General features: G+C 43.6%; 1 protein-coding gene across 1 annotated transcript in view; it reads right to left on the reverse strand.

Moving 5' to 3' along the window:
• Window positions 1-22,290, reverse strand: part of odad2 (outer dynein arm docking complex subunit 2) — a 178,544-nt gene that overhangs the window by 67,163 nt on the left and 89,091 nt on the right. The window contains exon 15 of the mRNA XM_060938718.1: window positions 5,182-5,424. Coding sequence (XP_060794701.1) covers window positions 5,182-5,424 — 243 coding nt within the window. The remainder of the gene's footprint in view (window positions 1-5,181; window positions 5,425-22,290) is intronic.

Here is a 22,290-nt window from a genome sequence, read left to right on the forward strand (position 1 = left end):
TACAAACTAATGAATTCCTCCAGGGTACAAGAATGACGTACAATTAACAAGACTCAAATTTGCTCATGCAAAATTTCCACTAAGTTTTGAATTCAATTTCATTTGTATAGCAGTTTTAGCAAAAAAGCATCGTAACTAAGCAGCTCAAAGGCGGTTTGACTCAGCAATCTGAGCAAATTGTATGAAATGATCCCAATAACATTTATTTCTATAACAGACTGATGATGATGATGATGGTGTTTTCTCCATGTCAGATTATACGATGAAAATCCTTCAACAACAGATCAGCTATTAAAAAAAAAAAAGACTAAGTTCTGCTGACGACACGGATCGGGAAATCAGCTAGTTAGTGATGCGCGGGTTGACCCATAACCTGCTGGTCCTGCGGGTTTGGGTAAACTTGCTCGAAGAACATCATGAGTTCGGATGATGGTGGGGTCAAAAACTCTCTCTTACTCTCGGATATGGATTCCATACCTATACAGGGTGAAGTTGACAGTTTGTGGGTGGCTATTTATGGAATCAATTTTGTGCCAAAATGTTCATAAAATACTTTTGAAATATCAAACAAAAACGACAAATCAAAATACAAAAAAACAAAAAAAAAATTTTTAAAAAGTCAATTTTTTTTTTAGACTGGCAAACAAATTATTCGTGTAATCGTACAAAATATCAGTCTATTACTCTTCAGAAACCTTTTATTTTTGTTCCGCGTCTTTCTCAGTTTTGTTTGGCGTAATTTATTTTGGTTGCGATTCCAGCTTTCTCGTTTGCGCTCCCTGACTTTTTGCTTGCAGTTTGGGCACAAACTTCACGTGTGGGCGGGCTGTCCAGGAACGCATTCCCATTGGCTAACTTGTGTTTGACTGACAGCTACGCTCAGCCATTCCCTACTCGGATTCTGGCGGACTGTCTGACGAGTGACCGATCCATTGACGGTAAACAAGGATCGAGTGGACTTGTGTACTACTGCGACACACACAACACATCTGTCCCGCACTTACACTTTGTTGAATTAATTCAGTATCATAGTCGCCACTGAAGTCCAGTCGATCCTTGTTTACCGTCAATGGATCGGTCACTCGTCAAACAGTCCGCCAGAATCCGAGTAGGGAATGGCTGAGCGTAGCTGTCAGTCAAACACAAGTTAGCCAATGGGAATGCGTTCCTGGACAGCCCACCCACACGTGAAGTTTGTGCCAAAACTGCAAGCAAAAAGTCAGGGAGCGCAAACGAGAAAGCTGGAATCGCAACCAAAATAAATTACGTCAAACAAAACTGAGAAAGACGCAGAACAAAAATAAAAGGTTTCTGAAGAGTAATAGACTGATATTTTGCACGATTACACGAATTGTTTGCCAGTCTAAAAAAACTGATTTTTTTTTTTTGAATTTTGATTTATCATTTTTGTTTGATATTTCAAAAGTAGGGGGCGGCACGGTGGTGTAGTGGTTAGCGCTGTCGCCTCACAGCAAGAAGGTCCTGGGTTCGAGCCCCGTGGCCGGCGAGGGCCTTTCTGTGCGGAGTTTGCATGTTCTCCCCGTGTCCGCGTGGGTTTCCTCCGGGTGCTCCGGTTTCCCCCACAGTCCAAAGACATGCAGGTTAGGGTAACTGGTGACTCTAAATTGAGCGTAGGTGTGAATGTGAGTGTGAATGGTTGTCTGTGTCTATGTGTCAGCCCTGTGATGACCTGGCGACTTGTCCAGGGTGTACCCCGCCTTTCGCCCGTAGTCAGCTGGGATAGGATCCAGCTCGCCTGCAACCCTGTAGAAGGATAAAGCGGCTACAGATAATGAGATGAGATTTCAAAAGTATTCTATGAACATTTTGGCACAAAATTGATTCCATAGTTATTTAACACATTTTTTTTTGCAGATGTGGACAGTACAGTTATTATCCAAAAAAAAAACACCCTTGACCTGTACGACACCTTATGCAGAAAAGATAAACGCAAACATTCTTCCAAGTACGTATGAAAAAATATAATAAGGATATTTTTCTGTTCATTAGCCTGTTTTGCTGATGTTTGGCCATTGCCACTCCCGTACTTCTAGCTGTCCATCCTGTTGGTGGCTTTTAGATGAGCATCATACGGAGATGATGAATTTTTTCCCCTCTCACATTGCCAGAACTTTCTCGTTGGCCATTTTGTTTGGAATGGCACTAAATCAACCCTCAGTCAGTGCGTTTACATGCACATAGAGAGAATCGAATTTCTGCCGTTGCTCGACTGAAATCGAAGTTCTAAATGCCATGTATACACCTTAATTCGGCTGAAATTGAACCGAACTTGATTTCTCGGAATCGAGCTACACGACCTAGATTATGCGATTTCTGCCGAGCTACTTAGTGCATGTAAACCCTATCGAGCTACGTATTCGAGCTACTTACTTCAGCACTGCCCCTTCCGGAAGTGACGAGTGACGAGACCACAAGCGGGAAACACAGCCTCGGTCGGCATGACAACGAATCATGACAACGGCATGAATCTTTTCTTTTTGTGGCATTGTTTGCACTGTTAAAATTTAGCTCACTTACTGTATCACCAAATACATCTGTACAGCTGTTGCATAGCTGTGAATTGTGTACATAAACAAGTCATTGTATTTGTGTGTGTGTGTGTGTGTGTGTGTGTGTGTATATATATGTCCAACATCTGAAGAATATCAATAAAAACAAAGCAATTGAACTTTTTGTGTGTTTATTAAGACATAAGTTAAATTGTAAGCAAAAAAATATATATATTTTTTTGTAAGCAAAAAATGGACTTTAGAAAAATATACAATTGTGCAAAATAAGTTGTCTTACAAAACAGTGGTCTGCGCAGGACAGTTTGTAGCCATACAGTCTGTTAGAGCAAGCCTAACAGCTTGAGCACAGAACTTGTGAACACGGAACTGCCAGTGTTGCCAGATTGGGCGGTTTTAAGTGCATTTTGGCGGATTTGAACATGTTTTGGGCTGGAAAACGTCAGCAGTATCTGGCAACACTGCTGAGAACTTTGTTTATACTCTTGAATAGCTCTTCTTCATGACGACAACCGGAAGTGTACCAACACGATGGGGCGTGTAGCGCCACCTGTGGCTCGGGTGCACAATGTACCTCACACAATAGCTCAATTTCCTTGTGTGCATGTAGGATTGGATTTCTCTGGCACCCCTGCTGGGACCTTCAGCTCGATGACCGACAGCAGCTCGATTTGGGTGTGCATGTAAACGTTGTCAGTGAGTGCGTCACGTTATGCGTTCTCAGACCGCCATTTTCACCGCCAACACCAATATGCAATTTTTGTTTGTAACGGGAAGTCATAGAGTGTAAACCCGTCTGAAGAGAAATCTGGAAAATAATGGTGTCGGCAAATTGAAGGATGAGCGCAGAAGCGGATAAGTTCTGACAGCGAAGCACTGAGGTTCTCCAGGAATAAACCGGAAGTACTGTATATCAGACCTGATGCGCTGTGGTGTTTCTCATGTTTACCCGGCTATAAAACATATTCATGGGTCCCTTGTTCAATCCTGACCGTAGGTTACTGACTGTTCTCCCAGTGCCTGTGTGGGTTTCTTCCAAGTTCTCAGATTTCCTCCCACCTCCTAAAACATGCTGGTAAGTAGATTGGAGGGCGGATTCCCACCATGCATCCAGTTTTCCTGGGATATGCTCTAGATTCTCCGGATCTTCAGTGGATGCTGAAGATGAATGAATGAATGAATATATGCGTCCCTGGGATAAGCATTTCTGCCAACTACAAATCCCTAACTTATTCAATTCATTTGTTTAGATGAAAGCTTTCAAAATGTTGTCTGGGGGGGCAGGGGACGGTAGTTTGTCGTCAACAGAAAAAGAAGCGAAAAGGAAAAATACATGGTCCTCTGATCGCAGATGGCAGGAACACAACACTGGTTAAAGCTAGAAGCATGAGGCTACACCCTTGTGGAACACCTGCAACCTCTTCAAGGAAATCACTTCCTTACCATTAACAAAATCAACAAGAAATTAGTAAAACAAGAACAGAATGAATTTCCATGAGTCATGTCTTGAGCATCCTTCAGTTTCTTTTAAACCTTTCTGTTCTTTATTGATCCTCATCAAGTTTAACTAAATTCACGGGATTGGATGTGCACATGGTGGACCAAAGGTATTCTCGGTGCTTGTCCGTGTCCTGCTCTCTGTTCCAGTTTCGTGTGGCTGGGCCCTGACCGCTGGTGCCAACTTTGTGCTGCAGCTTACACAAAATGACCACAGTGAAACAATCAAGGCCTCCGCCCTGGCCACAAATATGAAGAGATCAGCAGGTAGCATAAACAGAAAACCCTGAGCTCTGTCATTAAAGCACTGAGCCATGAGGGTTTCCACACTGGACCTGTCAGGTCTTGGATGGGACACAGACATCAGGCTGGTCAGGGCCCTCTGGGGACCCTTTGGATCGGTCGCTGCTGCAGTCAACACGCTGGGAAGAACAATATTGTGCCTTACTAAAACCAAACGATAACAGGGATGTTTACAGACGTCCTTGGGCGAGCTGAGATGGAGATATTCTGCACTGTACGCTGCTGAAGCATTGTTCAAAGAGCATTTTAAATCCAATAAGGAGCGGAACTTGGCTTACAGTATGAAATTGGTGGCAACAGCATATTTCAGCCAGAGCAACATTGTGGTTTCCTCTAAGCCCTAACCAAGCCAAGGGCAGAGGAGCCATTTTAAAGTTGGCTCGTTGGATGGGTGCTGCTGCCAGCAATGTAAGCCTGTATGCTACTGTCAGAAAACGCTCGACTTAAAATCTATTCTGGGCTGTGGCTAGTAAACGCTCTAATATGGTACATCACAGCAGAGGTCATGTTGACCTAGAGCGGTTCTGTACCCTTCCCTTCTTCACCAAGCTGTAGAGAGATGATCAGCAGCGAGAGTTTAAAATCAAGACCGTGAGCACTTTGGTTCAAAGAGAAACCTTTTCCAACTTAGAACATTGTGCACTTTTGAAAGAATCACATTTATGAAATCTCGAAAGGAGCAAAGTGAAATCTACAAAAAAAAACAAATAAATAGAAATTACTCATGGGCCCCAGAGCTAGATCTAGATCAAGACTCTGGAATGTCCACCATAATGAAGAACATGCTACAGCGAACTGTAATGGTTCCCACCCATTGAGCTATGAGCTATTTTCAAGAAGCTTGAGGACTTACGCCATGTTTTCTGGATCCATAGCACAGGCTCCTACAGCCCTGGTGACATTGACTAGCAGAGCCTGGTTGGTTCCAGTGAGCAGGCTGACCAGGGGCGGGATGCCGCCGCTCTTTCGGATGGTGGTGCGGTTGATCGGTCTTTGGGCGCATTCTCCTAGAGCCCCCACCACGTTGACCAACACCTCTTCGGGCTGATCTGACAGCAAAGCCACCAGCATCTGCAGTGCCTTGTACTCCTCAAATCTGCGAGACACAGCAAGAGGAACATGAATAAAAATATTTGAAGTTCCAAATTATTTTATTTGACCCTTTGTTCACCTCTTGTTCCCACTGCATGTCATGAAGGTGCGAAGTGCAAAAGTGGTTGACTGTGGGTGAGTTCGGAGTGCTACTGGAAGTTTTACTGTACGCCATTCCTAAAATGATCGTTTTATCACACTACGTCATCATGGACTGCGAAAACAGCATGTTTTATTCCTTGCTCATTCTTGTCTACTGAATTTATAACCGAGCCAGTCACGATCAAAACAGCTTTAAATATTAAAACGCTACATCATCATCATTCTGAAGTTAACTTTAAAATGCCAAATTGGTCTCCAAGCTGAAAGGAAATAAAACCCTCTCTTTATCTCGCAGCTTGATTGTAAAACCTCACGAGTGCATGGTAGGAAGTTGACAGTGAACAGATAGGTGACTGCAGCACTGTATTGTTTCCCACACTTCTCACTACACGCTTACTCTCAATGACTGTCATTTTCTGCGGCTTGGAGCAGGAGAAAGAGTGTTCTCGCTGCAAAGTTGGCTCCGTTTGCCAAGATCTGTACAGTGGCAAACTACAGTAAACATTTAAAACGGGTATGCTGCGGTCACGGAGAGCCTCGACAAACCTCTGATGTACGATTAAGTTATACAAGTCTTTTTTATTCACAGTTACGGTTTCTGGCATCCTCATCCTGAAGGAGATCGAAGAGTGTGTCCAAGGTCACTTGGTTTTGGTTGTAGTCCAGAAAAAGTTTTCATGCAAGTAAAACAGTAATTTTTTTTTTTTAACCTTTATTTTACCAGGAGAGAAGACCCATTGAGATTAATAATCTCTTTTACAAGGGCGTCCTGGCCAAGAGGCAGCACAGGTTACAAAATTAAAATTACAATTTACAGGAGTCTAATTAAAAGGAAAAAATAATCATTTAAAACAGTTAGAAATCAGGGACGCCGTCTCAAGTGCTCTCAGTCTGGAGTTAAAATCGCTCAATGGAATAAGTTCTTTTATTTTTAGGTCCTTTTGCAGCTTGTTCCAGGTGGTGGGGGCAGAGAAAACAAAAGCTTTTTTTCCCTGCTCTGTGCGGACGGACGGACGGGACAGAGAGCAGCAAACGATCATTGGAGCGCAGGCCATAAGAGTCAAGTGCTGTGTTCACACTTATACCGGTACGAAAGTGGTATAACTGTATCGATACAAAGTATACCGGTACAGTTTAGTGCATCTGTCCACACTAGCGAGAAATGTTTGCGGTTTTCTTTCACGGTAGTTGAAATGCGCGTGCGCGAAATGTTTCCGTGGTTACCGAGTAACTTCCTTCCGAGAATATTATGGCATCCGTTATTTCGAGATCTCGAGAAAACAAAACAATTGTTTCGTGATCTCAGCTGGATCACTGTATCTCCGTCGGTAGAGACGAAGCCGGGCCAGTCTTCTGCGGAGGTGCCGCGGACTAATTTTGAAATTATCCCTTATTAAAAGACTTAAAGGTGGAGTACGAGATTTTTTTCAGGAGTATTTTTTACCATATTGCTTGAAAAGCTCCTCACATCCATGTTGCAAGCAGTACAATAGAAGGTTTGACCCAAAAACGAAATATTTTAATCCAGTCTACAGTGTAAAATAAAGGAAAAACGCCATCCAATCATATCGAGGTAATCACCTCAAAATGATTGGATACTGACACGTCAATCAATCAGACTGAAGCCCGCGACCCCAAACCCTCACCGCCCCACCCCCGCCCCTACCCTTGCCCGTACAGTATGCGCAGGGACCACTCCAGCCATTTCAAAGCAATGGATACACAATGTAGGTTTTGCTAAGTTAGCATGATTTGCAAAGTTAGCTGACACGGATTGTTATACTAACGCGTATAGTCGTATTACGTCCTTGATGGTAGTTTTTCCATGGTATTTATTTCATGCATACAAACGATTTGTTAGCTTAGCTGTATGTGGCACAAACGATAACTCTTATTTATTGTTTTCTTAGTTATGAAGGCATGGCACAAGCCAGTTCGACACCAATGAAGCATGGGTTTTTGAAACCACCTCCTCCTCCCGTATCCACTATTCGTTCGGATTCACTCTCAGGCTCTGACCTGTAAGTACCGTTATGTTCACATAAACATGGTTTTGGCGACATGGTTTGGAGGCGCGGGTAGGGAGGGGGGTGGAGACGCGGGGGGAGGAGGGGTGGAGACGCGGGGGGTGGGAGCATCAAAATATGGCTTGCGGGAACCGTTATTCCAAAATCTTGTACTGTACTCCACCTTTAATGCAATCTCTCCGTGTCCACCCCTGATCAAAATATTGCCTTATTAGGTGATCGATTATTCCAGACATTCTAATGACCAAAGTTGCGTCTATACAGAATGAGAAACAGCCCCAAAGTCAGCATATCACAAGTCTCTTGGCGCACCTGAATGAACCATTTCTCAGCTGTTTGCTCGAGATCATGAAATAATTGTTTTGTTTTCTCGAGATCTCGAATTAGTTGTGTTGTTTTCTCGAGATCCTGAATTAATTATATCGTTATCTCGGGATAACAAGGTGAATAATAAAAAAAAGGATTATATGAAGGGCCTCTCTCGGCTTCCGTACGGATGAAACAACGTGTGTGCGCTTTTTGTTGTCAATGTACAGTCTGTATTTCTGGTGGTCATTTATTCAGTCGAATCGTATAAAACGCGCGAGGCAGTTGAGAAAGAAACAAACGAATCTCCGTTCTTCACTATTTTATTCAGTGAAGACATCGATTGAGGTGTGTGACTTTGCGCATGCGCATTATATTTGTATCGATACAGAGCCGCTTCATCTGTCCACACTACAGCGAAGCGCTACAGTACCGATACTGTACCGGTACGAAACCCATACATTTGTGGGTTTTGTACCGATACAGTTATACCGCTACAGTACCGGTATAGTTGCTAGTGTGGACAGGTGTTGCGGTACGAAAGTAGTTTCATATCGGTACAAAATCCCTAGTGTGGACAGGGTAAAGGTTCCTCAGTGTGATTAGGTTACTGATATAGGGTGGCAGTAGTCCAAGTATTGCCTTGTATATACAGTGGGGCAAAAAAGTATTTAGTCAGCCACCAACTGTGCAAGTTCTCCCACTTAAAAAGATGAGAGAGGTCTGTAAATTTCATCATAGGTACACTTCAACTATGAGAGACAGAATGGGGGGAAAGAATCCAGGAAATCACATTGTAGGATTTTTAATGAATTAATTGGTAAATTCCTTGGTAAAATAAGTATTTGGTCACCTACAAACAAGCAAGATTTCTGGCTCTCACAGACCTGTAACAACTTCTTTAAGAGGCTCCTCTGTCCTCCACTCGTTACCTGTATTAATGGCACCTGTTTGAACTCGTTATCAGTATAAAAGACACCTGTCCACAACCTCAAACGGTCACACTCCAAACTCCACTATGGCCAAGACCAAAGAGCTGTCAAAGGACACCAGAAACAAAATTGTAGACCTGCACCAGGCTGGGAAGACTGAATCTGCAATAGGTAAGCAGCTTGGTGTGAAGAAATCAACTGTGGGAGCAATTATTAGAAAATGGAAGACATACAAGACCACTGATAATCTCCCTCGATCTGGGGCTCCACGCAAGATCTCACCCCGTGGGGTCAAAATGATCACAAGAACGGTGAGCAAAAATCCCAGAACCACACGGGAGGACCTAGTGAATGACCTGCAGAGAGCTGGGACCAAAGTAACAAAGGCTACCGTCAGTAACACACTACGCCACCAGGGACTCAAATCCTGCAGTGCCAGACGTGTCCCCCTGCTTAAGCCAGTACATGTCCAGGCCTGTCTGAAGTTTGCTAGAGAGCATTTGGATGATCCAGAAGAGGATTGGGAGAATGTCATATGGTCCGATGAAACCAAAATAGAACTTTTTGGTAAAAAACTCAACTTGTCGTGTTTGGAGGAGAAAGAATGCTGAGTTGCATCCAAAGAACACCATACCTACTGTGAAGCATGGGGGTGGAAACATCATGCTTTGGGGCTGTTTTTCTGCAAAGGGACCAGGACGACTGATCCGTGTAAAGGAAAGAATGAATGGGGCCATGTATCGTGAGATTTTGAGTGAAAACCTCCTTCCATCAGCAAGGGCATTGAAGATGAAACGTGGCTGGGTCTTTCAGCATGACAATGATCCCAAACACACCGCCCGGGCAACGAAGGAGTGGCTTCGTAAGAAGCATTTCAAGGTCCTGGAGTGGCCTAGCCAGTCTCCAGATCTCAACCCCATAGAAAATCTTTGGAGGGAGTTGAAAGTCCGTGTTGCCCAGCGACAGCCCCAAAACATCACTGCTCTAGAGGAGATCTGCATGGAGGAATGGGCCAAAATACCAGCAACAGTGTGTGAAAACCTTGTGAAGACTTACAGAAAATGTTTGACCTCTGTCATTGCCAACAAAGGGTATATAACAAAGTATTGAGATGAACTTTTGTTATTGACCAAATACTTATTTTCCACCATAATTTGCAAATAAATTCTTTAAAAATCAGACAATGTGATTTCCTGGATTTTTTTTCTCATTCTGTCTCTCATAGTTGAAGTGTACCTATGATGAAAATTACAGGCCTCTCTCATCTTTTTAAGTGGGAGAACTTGCACAATTGGTGACTGACTAAATACTTTTTTGCCCCACTGTAAAGGTATACCAGTGAGTCAGCCTCCTGGTAGACAGTGATGGCCATCTGACTCGGGAATATAGTTCGCAGTGATGGGTCAAGGCCCTATAATTAGTGATGAACCTCAGGGCAGCATGATACACAGAGTCAATCTTACTCAGGCATTGAGCTGAAGCGTTCATGTACAACAAGTCTCCATAGTCTAAAATAGATAAACAGGTTGCAGCGACAAGGCGCTTCTTAACATCAAAAGAAAAACAAAATGTATTTCTAAATAAAATCCCAGCTTCAGTTTAAGTTTCTTAACAAGATTTTCAATGTGGGCTTTGAATGTCAGGGTGTCATCAAGCAGGATACCAAGATATTTATACGAGTGGACCACCTCTATTTCATTTCCCTCAAGAGTGAATACTGTGGGGATGTTTAACAGTCCCTTCCTTCACTTTGAAAACAACATTTGTTTAGTAATGAAGAGGACAAGTGCGGAAACTAGATCTACTCAAAAAAACATGCTTAACAGTTGGTACAACGTTCCTCTGAGCTGGAGAGTAATATGCACATCTGTATTAGTGCTTGATGAATGGCGTTAAAAACATGTGTTTGTGGTAAAACCAACACTACCACAATATGAACCAGTGTTCGAGTTGTAGCTCCAAACAGCGGGATGAAGAGCGACCAGTCACTTTATTTAATCCTTTCAAACTTGCTAAGTGCTTCCCAGTGGACCTTCTGACCTTCTAACAGCCCTTATGATCAATTGTGTTAGAGCGGCTTCGATGACGACTGCTTTAGCAACAATATTTTTCCAGAAAACAAATCAAACTGGCAGGTGCTTGCTGACATGGGCAAGGTAAATCACAAATCAGGGCAAAACGAGGGGTTGTGGTGATTTATGATCTTCTCAAGACGAGCCACAAACCAGGATTTTTAGTCTTTGTTTGAATTAGTTTTCTATGAAATTCAGCAGTCCTGTATCAAGACTATAGACTGTAAAACAGTGGCGGCTGGTAGTCTTTCAAACGGGAGGCTGGTCGTTTACGATATTTCCAGATTTTAAAAGAAAAAACATCAATTTTGCCCATACTCTTGCCTCTGATCTGGCTGATTGTTGGCAGGGTCACAAACTGTGAAATAACAGGTTCTTTTGGCCCATTAGCCTACTGTCCAATATACATGATGGTGGTGTTGGAGGGGTATATTTTAGCATTTTATATTTTAAAATTGTGGCATGTTGTTTAAAAATTGATCATTATTGAAAGCAGCTCTTTGTCAGGAACCTCAGCAGTAACAGCAGAGTGTTCTGGAATAGGCACAAGCACTGACCTTGGGGAGCCAAACATAGAGCTGGGTGCCACACATTTCATTCAATGACACTTTCCCTATATTTTACTTATTTTGACTGAGAAATGTTTTATTGACAATTTTGATAACCCTTCACTTTTAATCCAGGTCTGTAGTGTGAAATGTTCTCGGCTGTGTTTTTTTTTTTAATTGTTTTCCAAATTGTACCTGTGTTTAATTCATCTCATCTCATCTCATTATCTCTAGCCACTTTATCCTTCTACAGGGTCGCAGGCAAGCCGGAGCCTATCCCAGCTGACTACGGGCGAAAGGTGGGGTACACCCTGGACAAGTCGCCAGGTCATCACAGGGCTGACACATAGACACAGACAACCATTCACACTCACATTCACACCTACGCTCAATTTAGAGTCACCAGTTAACCTAACCTGCATGTCTTTGGACTGTGGGGGAAACCGGAGCACCCGGAGGAAACCCACGCGGACACGGGGAGAACATGCAAACTCCGCACAGAAAGGCCCTCGCCGGCCCCGGGGCTCGAACCCAGGACCTTCTTGCTGTGAGGCGACAGCGCTAACCACTACACCACCGTGACGCCCTGTGTTTAATTCATATCCAGAAAATATATATTCCAATATAATATACTCAGCATAAACATTTTAAATAGATTCTATATTTTTGGTCCATCCATGACATATTACTAAAGTAGCCTATTTACTGTTGTTGATGTGGGTCACTTGCTGTTAGCCAATTCACTTTCTCGTACCAGGAGAGCTGAAAGGAACGAGTATTATTCCCTACCTTTTTCACCAAGTCAATTTGAGGCGTTGGTCTACCCTGCTCTTTAATTTTAATTTTTTCCTCGAAAGGAAGACTGGCAAATGGCTTCGCCAAAATTAAATCAGCAATGCTTGGCATCCGTGCGCAGCTTTCTTGCTAGCTGACTAGCCCCCTCAAGTTCAAGTTCAGTCACTCAAATAAACAAAATTTCTGGAACTAAGATAGCAAACTTGACAACACTATATTTACACTTTATTTACAATGAAAATATATACAAACTAAAAAAGCTGGTAGAAACCGTATGTAATGAATGAAATCAAAATGTAAACTGATCTCTTACAATACACCACAGCACTTGCGAATCCGCATGGGACTGAACTGAGATTCACCGCTGCCTGTCTATACTTGAAACGAGCTGTCAATCAAAGAAAATATCCGGCTGCTTTCACCAATCACCAGTCTCCTCGCGGAAAGCTTTGCCATGTCCCTCCCACTGTGAGGCTGGGAGTCCGTGGGCGGGCGTTTTCGCAGTATTTGTCCAATAACCGTCTTGCATTTTGATATTGAAAAGCGCATAGCTCCCAAATGCCATTGAAGTGCACTGAGGCTGGGCTGCATCGCGCTGTCACGAGGGGGAAAAACTCACGCACACATTAAAGTTATAACGGATTGATTTCGCACTGTAGTTGGGTTGAGCACATATATTTCTATGATTCTGGATCTGAAATAGCAATGTTATAAGGTCGGCTATAACATAAGCCTAGCGCAATTCATCCTACACGATGTTCGTCATTTTTAGAGGAGGCTGAGCCTCCCTCGTTGTCTTAGAGCAATCGCCCGTGCTGTAAAAATAACGGACAAAGCCTCCATGGCATCACTCACAGGATTTCTGAAGAACAGGTTTGAAGCTCAAATAAGGAGGCCACAGGCGTCACCATCTTGGCAGCACTTGACTCCGTCTAACTCCCAGCTAGTCCACAAATGGAGAAAGGGGCGGGGATAGTGAAGCCTGGTCACTGGAATAGTACAGCTGGAACACGCCTACTAACCTCAAAGTTAACAAGCTAGCTATGCAAACTAGCCAACAAGCTACTGGCTGAACTAAAATAAGCCACTTTTTCGCTCTTGGATGAAAATAGGCAAGGCTCCATAAAATATTTATTCTGAGGTAATGCCAGCTAGCGGCTAATGATACGACACAAATCCAGCTGTCACTGAAATTGCCCCACCCCCCCACACAGAGTTCTCTTGAAGGGGGAAACTAGCTGTAGAGACCGAAAGCGTTTTTTGTACCAGGCTGTAAGTTGTTTTCGCTGTAAAAGTTGGACATTTCAACATGGGGGTCTATGGAAATTGACTCGCTTTTGGAGCCAGCCTCAAGTGGCCATTCGAGGAACTGCAGATTTTATCACTTCTGCATTGGCTTCACTTTTCAGGACCGGAGGTTACTGCTGGATCGAGACATTTGCTCTCGTCATTGTTCTTCAGAAGCTCACTGATGGAACAGACAGACACAGCCATTTTTCTCAAGGGTTCTTTGGATGGATCTGGTTTATCTAGATTCCTCAAGAGGTTCTACTTGGAGCCTATTGAAAAGGAAATGCTGCGTTACAGGGTTCTAGCTCCCAAAAGGGAGAAAACCTAAAACCTTTTATTTCTTTATTTTTTTTAAAGTGAAATTAATAAAGAAAAGGGGTCGTGTGTGAACATAAACCGGAGTCAAAATCGTGGGAATAAATTATTAGGTGGAATAGTGTGTAAAGAGAAGCCAGGAAAGAGGAAGATCTTTCTGCGTGACTGTTCAATAATGCTCCGACATCTTTTCTGAGGCCACAGATTTCACCCATCAGCACAATGAAGTGATGACAGAAAGAAAAAGAACAGGAGACGTCTGAAAATTGGAGCGATTCAGAAACAGGGCTGTTGGCTGGTCATCGAACCCCAAGAGTGTGGCGTAAATACAGAGATGATGTACAGTTGCGGTCAAAAGTTTACAGACATGAACATGAACATCAAAAATATACATACAGCCACCTAATATTTGGTTAAATGTCCTTTGGAATGCTTCACCTTCACCAGACGCTTTTAATCCGCATCGACAATCTTCTGGCAGAATTCTGGTTGGATATCTGGCCGCACTTCTTGGCAAAATCGGTAGAGCTCGGTTAAATGTGTGCGTTTCCTGGCACGGACCTGACTTTTAAGGACAGTCCAAATATTTTCAACAGGGTTGAGGTCAGAACTTGTTTTAAGCTTAATGTTCCCCTGCTTTATCCTCCACAACCAGCTCTGACAGGTGTTTGGGGTCATTGTCCACAATTTGTCATACCAAATTATGTCCAAGTTTCTGATGGTTTGAGGTTGTGCTGAAGAATTCTGAGGCTCTTCATTATTCCATCCACTTTCTGCAATGAACCAGTTCCAGTGGCAGGAAAACAGCCCCAGAGCCCGATGCTACCACCACAGTGTTTAACAGTTGGTACAGTGTATTTGTGGTCAAACAACTCAATCTATGTCTCATCTGACCATAAAACCTTAGTTGTGCTTGAAGGCATCGATTTTGGAGCAGGGGCTCCTTGCTTGGGCAGAAGCCTTTCAGGCCATGGCAATGAAAACTCACTCGATAGTAGACTTCCAGTTCATGGCAGGCCTGTGTCTTGGTTGTTCCTGACCACCTAAACCAGTTTCCTCTCAGCTGAGGGCGACAGTTTGGGTCTTCTTCCAGCAAAGTGGCTTGGCAAAGTGGCTACATGTCCAATAACTTGTACTTGTGTATAGTTATTAGAACTGATGATCTTGGAATCTGTACTTTTTTTTTAGAAATGGCTCCAGGAGATGTTCCTGAGTGTGTAAATCTATGATCCTCTTTCTCAGATCTGCACTGAGCTCCTTGGACTTTCCCACTGTACTATATGTTGGTCAATCCAATGAGTGCGGTCAGAAAAGTCTTTTTATGTTGTGCACAGAGAAGCTACCCGCTGTAGTCAATCATTATCACTAACAGGAAGTTAAGAGGCCTTGGTTTTGGCAAGTTAAGATATTTTTGATCTTTCAGCACCACTGAATTAATAATCAAAGAGTGTGTTTGTATATTTTTGACTCTATGTATAATTTTGACCCTGTGCTGATTTCAGAAAATCAAAAATAAATTAAAATGTGCACCAAATTCTTTTTTTTTCCTATTAAAGATATTGAACAATCATCCTGCGTGACATTCATGTCCATGATGAGTCTACAACAAAGTTTTAAAGTCAACATGACGTCACTTGAATCCATCCACGACAGAAAGAACACGTAGTCCATACAGTGCGTAAACACAACTGATCTCTCGCTCGCACAATGTTCCACTTTTACTCTCAGCTACCTCACTGGTTGCGGATTATTATTCGTTCCGTTTGTATCAAGGCTCGCACTTGTCGTATGAAATCTTTTGGCAAGCAACCATCTTTAAAGGAGAACTGAAGGCAATTTTTTTTATCATCAAAATTCTATTTCTCTCGTTTTATTAAACATCGCAATGCATTTTTGATCGCTATTTTGTCGCTGCTATAGCAAGTTCTGAGTGTTTGAAATATGCTCTGTAATATATCAGTCCGTATGTCAAAGCAATGGCCGTAAACGAGATTCACTGAGACCTGTGCGAGACATCGTAGGACGGAAGTAAAACGTGCAACGGAAATCAAAGTGACCAACATCTGCCAACGTTGTCAAAAGACGCGCGCGCCCTCTTTCGAACGCTGACGTAATCAAGCCGGAAGTTTTGTTTGTTTTGATAGCGATCAGGAAAGTTTGAAAAAAGTAGGCAGTAATCGCCATTTAAACTCGTTTTTGTGCAATACTTCGTTTGGAAAACAGTTTTCAAAATCGCGGCACCGACACCTGGCTGACGCTTCACGTTTCGAAGTCTCGCACAAGTCTCGTGAAGATCGCGTAGATAAGCGCCGCCTGCTGCAGACCAAACGAACTAAATTCAACACGGCTAAAACCCGAACAGGCCGATAAGTATAATATTTAATTGCAATTAGTTGCCGATATGAGTCACGATATAAGGTTACTAAAACCGAAAACTTAATTGAATTAAGAAATAAAGCAAGTTTAAAAATGACTTCAGTTCTCCTTTAACTATTGGAGGAATTCAACCGCATTAAAACCTCATACAAATTTAGCCTTAAAATCTCAACCAAACAACCTGACAACACGAACTCGGTCCTATTTCATTAAAAATTATTTGTATAGCGGCCTGTGAAAACTCTGCAAAGCTGAATTTTGAGATTATCTGTCGTTCTGAAAGCTGCCCGTCTATCAGGAGTTTTATAATAACTGTGAATCCCAGTAAATTACCATTTAAAGGCTGGAGTAAACCAGTGCGTCAGTTATCCTGTTCTGCTTTTAGTTTCCACTTCTGTCTCGTTTCCCCTGATTAGTTTCCCTAGTCATCGTGTCTGTGAAGGTTCTCGGTCATCCAGGCCATCGTAAACCGTAGGTGCTGAAGAAGGCAACTGGACTTGCTTGAAATCCTTGAAGACGTTTGACCTCTGATCTGAAACGCTTCTTCAGTTCTGTCTGACTAGTGGGGAGTTCCAGGGATTTATCCTCCAGTGGACCAAAAGCAACCCTGAAGGCCAATTTATGCTGACAACCCAGTCCTCGCAGATGGCGTCGCAGATGGCGTCTGCGAAGCCCCCCCTCCTTCGCAGACGCTCTGCACGCACCTCCCAAAAATTGTGACCACCGCAGACAGCCTCGCAGACAGCGTCGCAGACAAGAGGGCTCTGATTGGTCCACTCTACATCCGCTGTACACGCACTTCCACTTCCCTACTTTCCCGGTTTGGTTTGTTTTCACGACCGCCATTTTTAAAAACACGAGCGAAGATGGAGCAGCACGAAGAGCGGTTGATCGAGGAAGTGAGGAAGTACGGACATCTATACGACTCCAGTTCTAGTCATTATAAGTAACCGGAGGATAAACACTCCACTAACCACACCCACCAACTACTCCTAGCGATTTCGCGACTTCGCACCCCCTTGCGTTGTGGCGGTGAATAACATTGCGCACGCCTATTACTCCCCGCTCAACGATAAATTACAACTGTCTGCGAAAGCCCTGTCGCAAGAGCATGCAGAGGCCTTAAGGAGAGTCGTTGAGGTCACGTGGGTCGTTGACCCTCTCAGCCATCCTGACTAACAACCTACAGGATGGCTGAGAGGGTCAACGACCCACGTGACCTCAACGACTCTCCTTAGGGTTGCTTTTGGTCCACTGGAGGATAAATCCCTGGAACTCCCCACTAGTCAGACAGAACTGAAGAAGCGTTTCAGATGAGAGGTCAAACGTCTTCAAGGATTTCAAGCAAGTCCAGCTGCCTAGTCATCGCTTCTCTTTATGATGAATGATTGCTCATCTTTATCTCCATCTGTCCGTGTCTCTGTTCAACCCCAGACTCTGATTACTGGCAACACTTTAATAAACGATGTGGTGAGTACACATCACAGCTTCCCTCTGTCAGTGCGTGTCATGGTTGCTGATACTGTTTTGGCGTTTTATGTTTTGTTTATAAACCCATGTGCACTTTTGTTAGGATTTGTGTCGTCTTTGCGTTTCCTCTCTATCGCATTGTAATCTTGTGTGCCTGTTTCAAATTAGTTCCTGATGAGTTTGTATATTTAAGTCACTCTGTGTCTTTGTGTTGTTGTGAAGTCTCATTCAGTTAACGTGCTTTTTCCAGCCAGGGTTTCCCCATCGTCCTGGTTGTGACCCGTGTTTACGTTTGCGATTATGGATAGTCCGTGCTGCCTGCCTGTTAAAGTGCTGATGACACGTTTTTGACATCTTTGGCGATGTTTTATAACATAAAAAGTAATTCCCGATGATCCATATATTAATTCACGAAGGCGCCTATTTTACAAGTTCTGATAAAAAACGCGGCTATTTGGGCAAATTTGACGGGGCTGCAGCACCCAGGAGACGAAAGAGGAGGAGGAGCTATATGACGTCAGCGAAAGAATCTTCCTCCTAACTTACCAGTTTGTTGTTGATGCGACAGGTGTTCAGTTTATCATTATTAGTATTTTTATTAGACGTTATTATATATATAGTTATTATGCCTTCGCGTTGTGTTGCCGGCTTTTGCTCCAAAACCCACAAGGATGGGGTAAGTTTATTCAAGTTTCCCAGAGATCCCGAGCTGCATGCGAAGTGGGTGAAGCAAGTCAGGCGCACTCGTGACAAGTGGGAGCCCTCACCAACATCCGTCCTGTGCTCTGAACACTTCGATTTGGATTGTTTTGACACCCTTCCCAGCTTAAAAGAATCTCTTGGGTGTTCAGTTCAGCACAAACATGTGTTACTACCATCAGCAGTGCCTACACAGTGTTGCCAGATTGGGAGGTTTCCCGCCCAGTTGGGCGGTTTCAAGTGCATTTTTTGGTGGGTTTTGAACATATTTTGGGCTGGAAAACGTCAGCAGTATCTGTTGCCAGATACTGCTGAAGTTTTCCAGCCCAAACTATGTTCAAAACCCACCAAAATGCACTTGAAACCGCCCAACTGGGCGGGAAACCTCCCAATCTGGCAACACTGCCAGTATTCCGGAGGGGGTCTACTAGTAGCTATGCCGGATCCAAAGACAGTCCTCCTGTCAGAACATGTGTTGTGAAACGACATAAGATAAAGGTACGTAGAGCTATAGATTCTACATGATAATCATAAATGTAATCATACAGTCGGCGTGATATCAGTCATGTATTTGCTTGTGAAAGCTTGCGGCTTTAATGTAACTGCCACCTAGCAACGAGAGGCAAAGGGTAAAGAGGGTAGGCTATCATAGATTCTATTCGGAAGAGATCAACACAATTCTAGACTCCCAGAAGAGGAAGAGCTAGCACTAGAGAGTTCACCGGTGTTTTCATGCGCTATTTCCATTGAGTAGAACCGCCAGTGAACCGCAGCGTGTTCTTCCGCTGATGTCACAACATGGCCGCGAGCCACGGACCCAGTTTTCTTGCGCTGTGCAATTAAAAGTTGGATATTCGCGTAACAACAGCTTCTTTTCACGTAATTATAACAGAAATTGAACATGTTTGCCATGTTGTATAGTTTATTTAAGAAATTGCATAGAGTCATGTTCGTGTCATCAGCCCTTTAACCGGCCTCCTGTGTGGAGTATGGATGATGATGAGCCGCGACATTGTACGGAAACTGAACCTGGTAGCATTATGAAGATATAGATGAAGATACCGCACATCTTCTGTAGCGTTTTTCGCATGATGAATTACGGTGTAGCGTTGCTCTCAAAACAAAGCCTACGGATATCGTTATATTCTTTCACCATCAATCTCGTCTCATTCTGAAGTGTCATTAATCACATAAACGTCTAACATGTTCGCTTCCAAATCGGAGCAAATCCTTTCCCCAGAGCCGAACCCACACCGCCACGCTCCTGCTTCCCAAACACCTCTGCTGCTTCGTTTCCCTCTACCCTCGTCCATACTGGCCGCTTGCTCTCACGTCTCCATCACTCAAACAAAGACATGCTGTCTGTTTTTGGCAGCTTGGGCTGTCTGTCTGTCTGACCTGCTTATGTACTCGAGTGAGAGAAAACCAGAAGGGGGGAATGTTCCTTGGAATTACAGCTGCTCGAAAGTGTAAAACGCGTTCCAAACCGATCTTTGTCACGAAATACAACTCGGGCTGTGATTGATGTTGAAGTGGGCACTGCGGTGCTCTCAAACCCAGATGGCCCAGTGAAAAGTTCCGTTAAGTGTGTGACAAAAACAGTTTTGTCATTTTATTACAACCGCAGCCAGCGTACGACCTTGACGTTTTTATACGCCGTACGAGTCAGTCACCCCAATAGAGCTGAAATTAAACGTGTATTAAAATAGTCGGAGCGGCATCACGCTGCTTTTCCTCTCGAGTATGAAATTCACCTTCGTTCACACCCAACCGTGTCAGTGATCCAAGAGAACTTCTGCGCTCTTACTTATGCACTCGTTTTCCTTGCTGCATTCCACTTTATCATATCCAGCACATAATTGGTCGCTAATTGGAGGTATTTTTGAAGCTTGCAAATGCAGCACCATCAATTGTAGCTAGCATGCGATTATTAGCCTCATTATTATAATGACTTTTATTATTATTGCTGGCGCTGTGTGCTAACAGAGCTGTGAGTCATTAGGTATGGTTGGCCGTGACTGGTTCTCTCGCCTCGCCAGGACGCGGTGCCCAGCCTCGGCTGTGTTGTTCCTCTGGCGCTCGCTCTTTCCCTCGCTGCTGCGTTTCATGCTAATAGAGCTTGTGGAGTGAGTCAGGTGTGAGGTGCGAGCCAAAGCCTTGAAACACATTAGTCAAGCTTTTAGAGGTGGTAGTCGGGTTATAAATACCACAAGATATCCTTTGTGGGTAAAACTGTTTGAGTTGTACTTCTATTATAATTCATTCTGTAATTATTTTAACTTTTAGGAAACGTTCAGGAATTCTGCGGCAGTGCATTTGCAAGGTTAACCATCAATCTCTGTATGAATATTTTTCGGCTACTACTATTAACTAGCGTTAGCATGATTTACATCACGGCACTGTTGAGTTCCGGATTCGGATTGGTCAGAAGGTGTTGATTCGTTTTCTCAAACAGCAGCTCTGACAGGAGCACAGCTGCAAATCACACGTCTATATTAATGAAACCGTTTTAATACGTTATCATTTCTGTAGTAACAGCTCATTCACAGGGAATTGTACGACGTATGATTGATAATAAATAAACAGAAAACAGATTTTTTTTTTAAAAGTCAGATTTTTTCTTTAAACGAATAAAAGCAATCGTTGATGTGGTGAAGTTCTGACCTGTAGTTCGTGAGTAGTGAACAAGGATCAGTTTTGATTCTGATAAGCCTTGCTCGTGGAGCCATGATCATAACTGTGGTTGCCATTAGCAACAAGAGATTTTTCTTGCGTTTTTCTTTTGCCCAAGTCCTTTGAGATTTTTCATGTTTTAGTAAGGAGGTGCCTCGCATGGGACTCTCGGTCCCGTTCATGCTGACCCTTCTGGACCTTCCGGGGTTTTTTTTTTTCCTTTTCTTTGTTGGTTTTGTTTCATTTGCATGTCTTGTAGTTCTGTCATTTGAAGGCCAATCAAGCTGTTTAAAAAAAAAATAATAAAAGTAGCATAATCATTGGAACATATTTGTGGTATAAAAGGAATAAAGCAGCACGATGTACTGTTATAGGAAAACGAGACCGTCAATCATGGCATAGCTCACTCCGGCCCCGTCCAGTCCAGAAGGAATGATCTAAAGTGAGCCACCTTGCACAATAAACGTTGTAAGCTATATACACTATATACAGGTTATATATAGAAGCGATATCCGCCCTAGGAATCCCGACCTATTTACCGGTACCAGACAGAATCCAAAACGGTGAGGAACTGACCAAGAAGAAGCGATTTTTGTTGAACTGCTCGTTAAGGCTTAATCAGTCCATAACTTCATTAATAATTATAATGAAGCAAATCTGGGTAGAAGTTCTATGCACCCTTCATGCCAGAAAGAATCAAAATCGGTGAAGAACTGAAGGAGAAGCAGCGATTTTCGTGAAACGTGGACGACGGACGGACAACACATGACGGTGTGAACTGTCGGCTGGACGAGCTAATAATCAACCCTGGGATGGTAACAATAACCTTGTTAGTTCTCCTGTCCAAGAACTATTTAGTTCCATCCTTCTCATCTCATCTCATTATCTCTAGCCGCTTTATCCTTCTACAGGGTCGCAGGCAAGCTGGAGCCTATCCCAGCTGACTACGGGCGAAAGGCGGGGTACACCCTGGACAAGTCGCCAGGTCATCACAGGGCTGACACATAGACACAGACAACCATTCACACTCACATTCACACCTACGGTCAATTTAGAGTCACCAGTTAACCTAACCTGCATGTCTTTGGACTGTGGGGGAAACCGGAGCACCCGGAGGAAACCCACGCGGACACGGGGAGAACATGCAAACTCCGCACAGAAAGGCCCTCGCCGGCCACGGGGCTCGAACCCAGGACCTTCTTGCTGTGAGGCGACAGCGCTAACCACTACACCACCGTGCCACCCTAGTTCCATCCTTATCGCTG

The sequence above is a fragment of the Neoarius graeffei genome, chromosome 14 (assembly GCF_027579695.1).
Source record: "Neoarius graeffei isolate fNeoGra1 chromosome 14, fNeoGra1.pri, whole genome shotgun sequence".
NCBI lineage: Eukaryota > Metazoa > Chordata > Actinopteri > Siluriformes > Ariidae > Neoarius > Neoarius graeffei.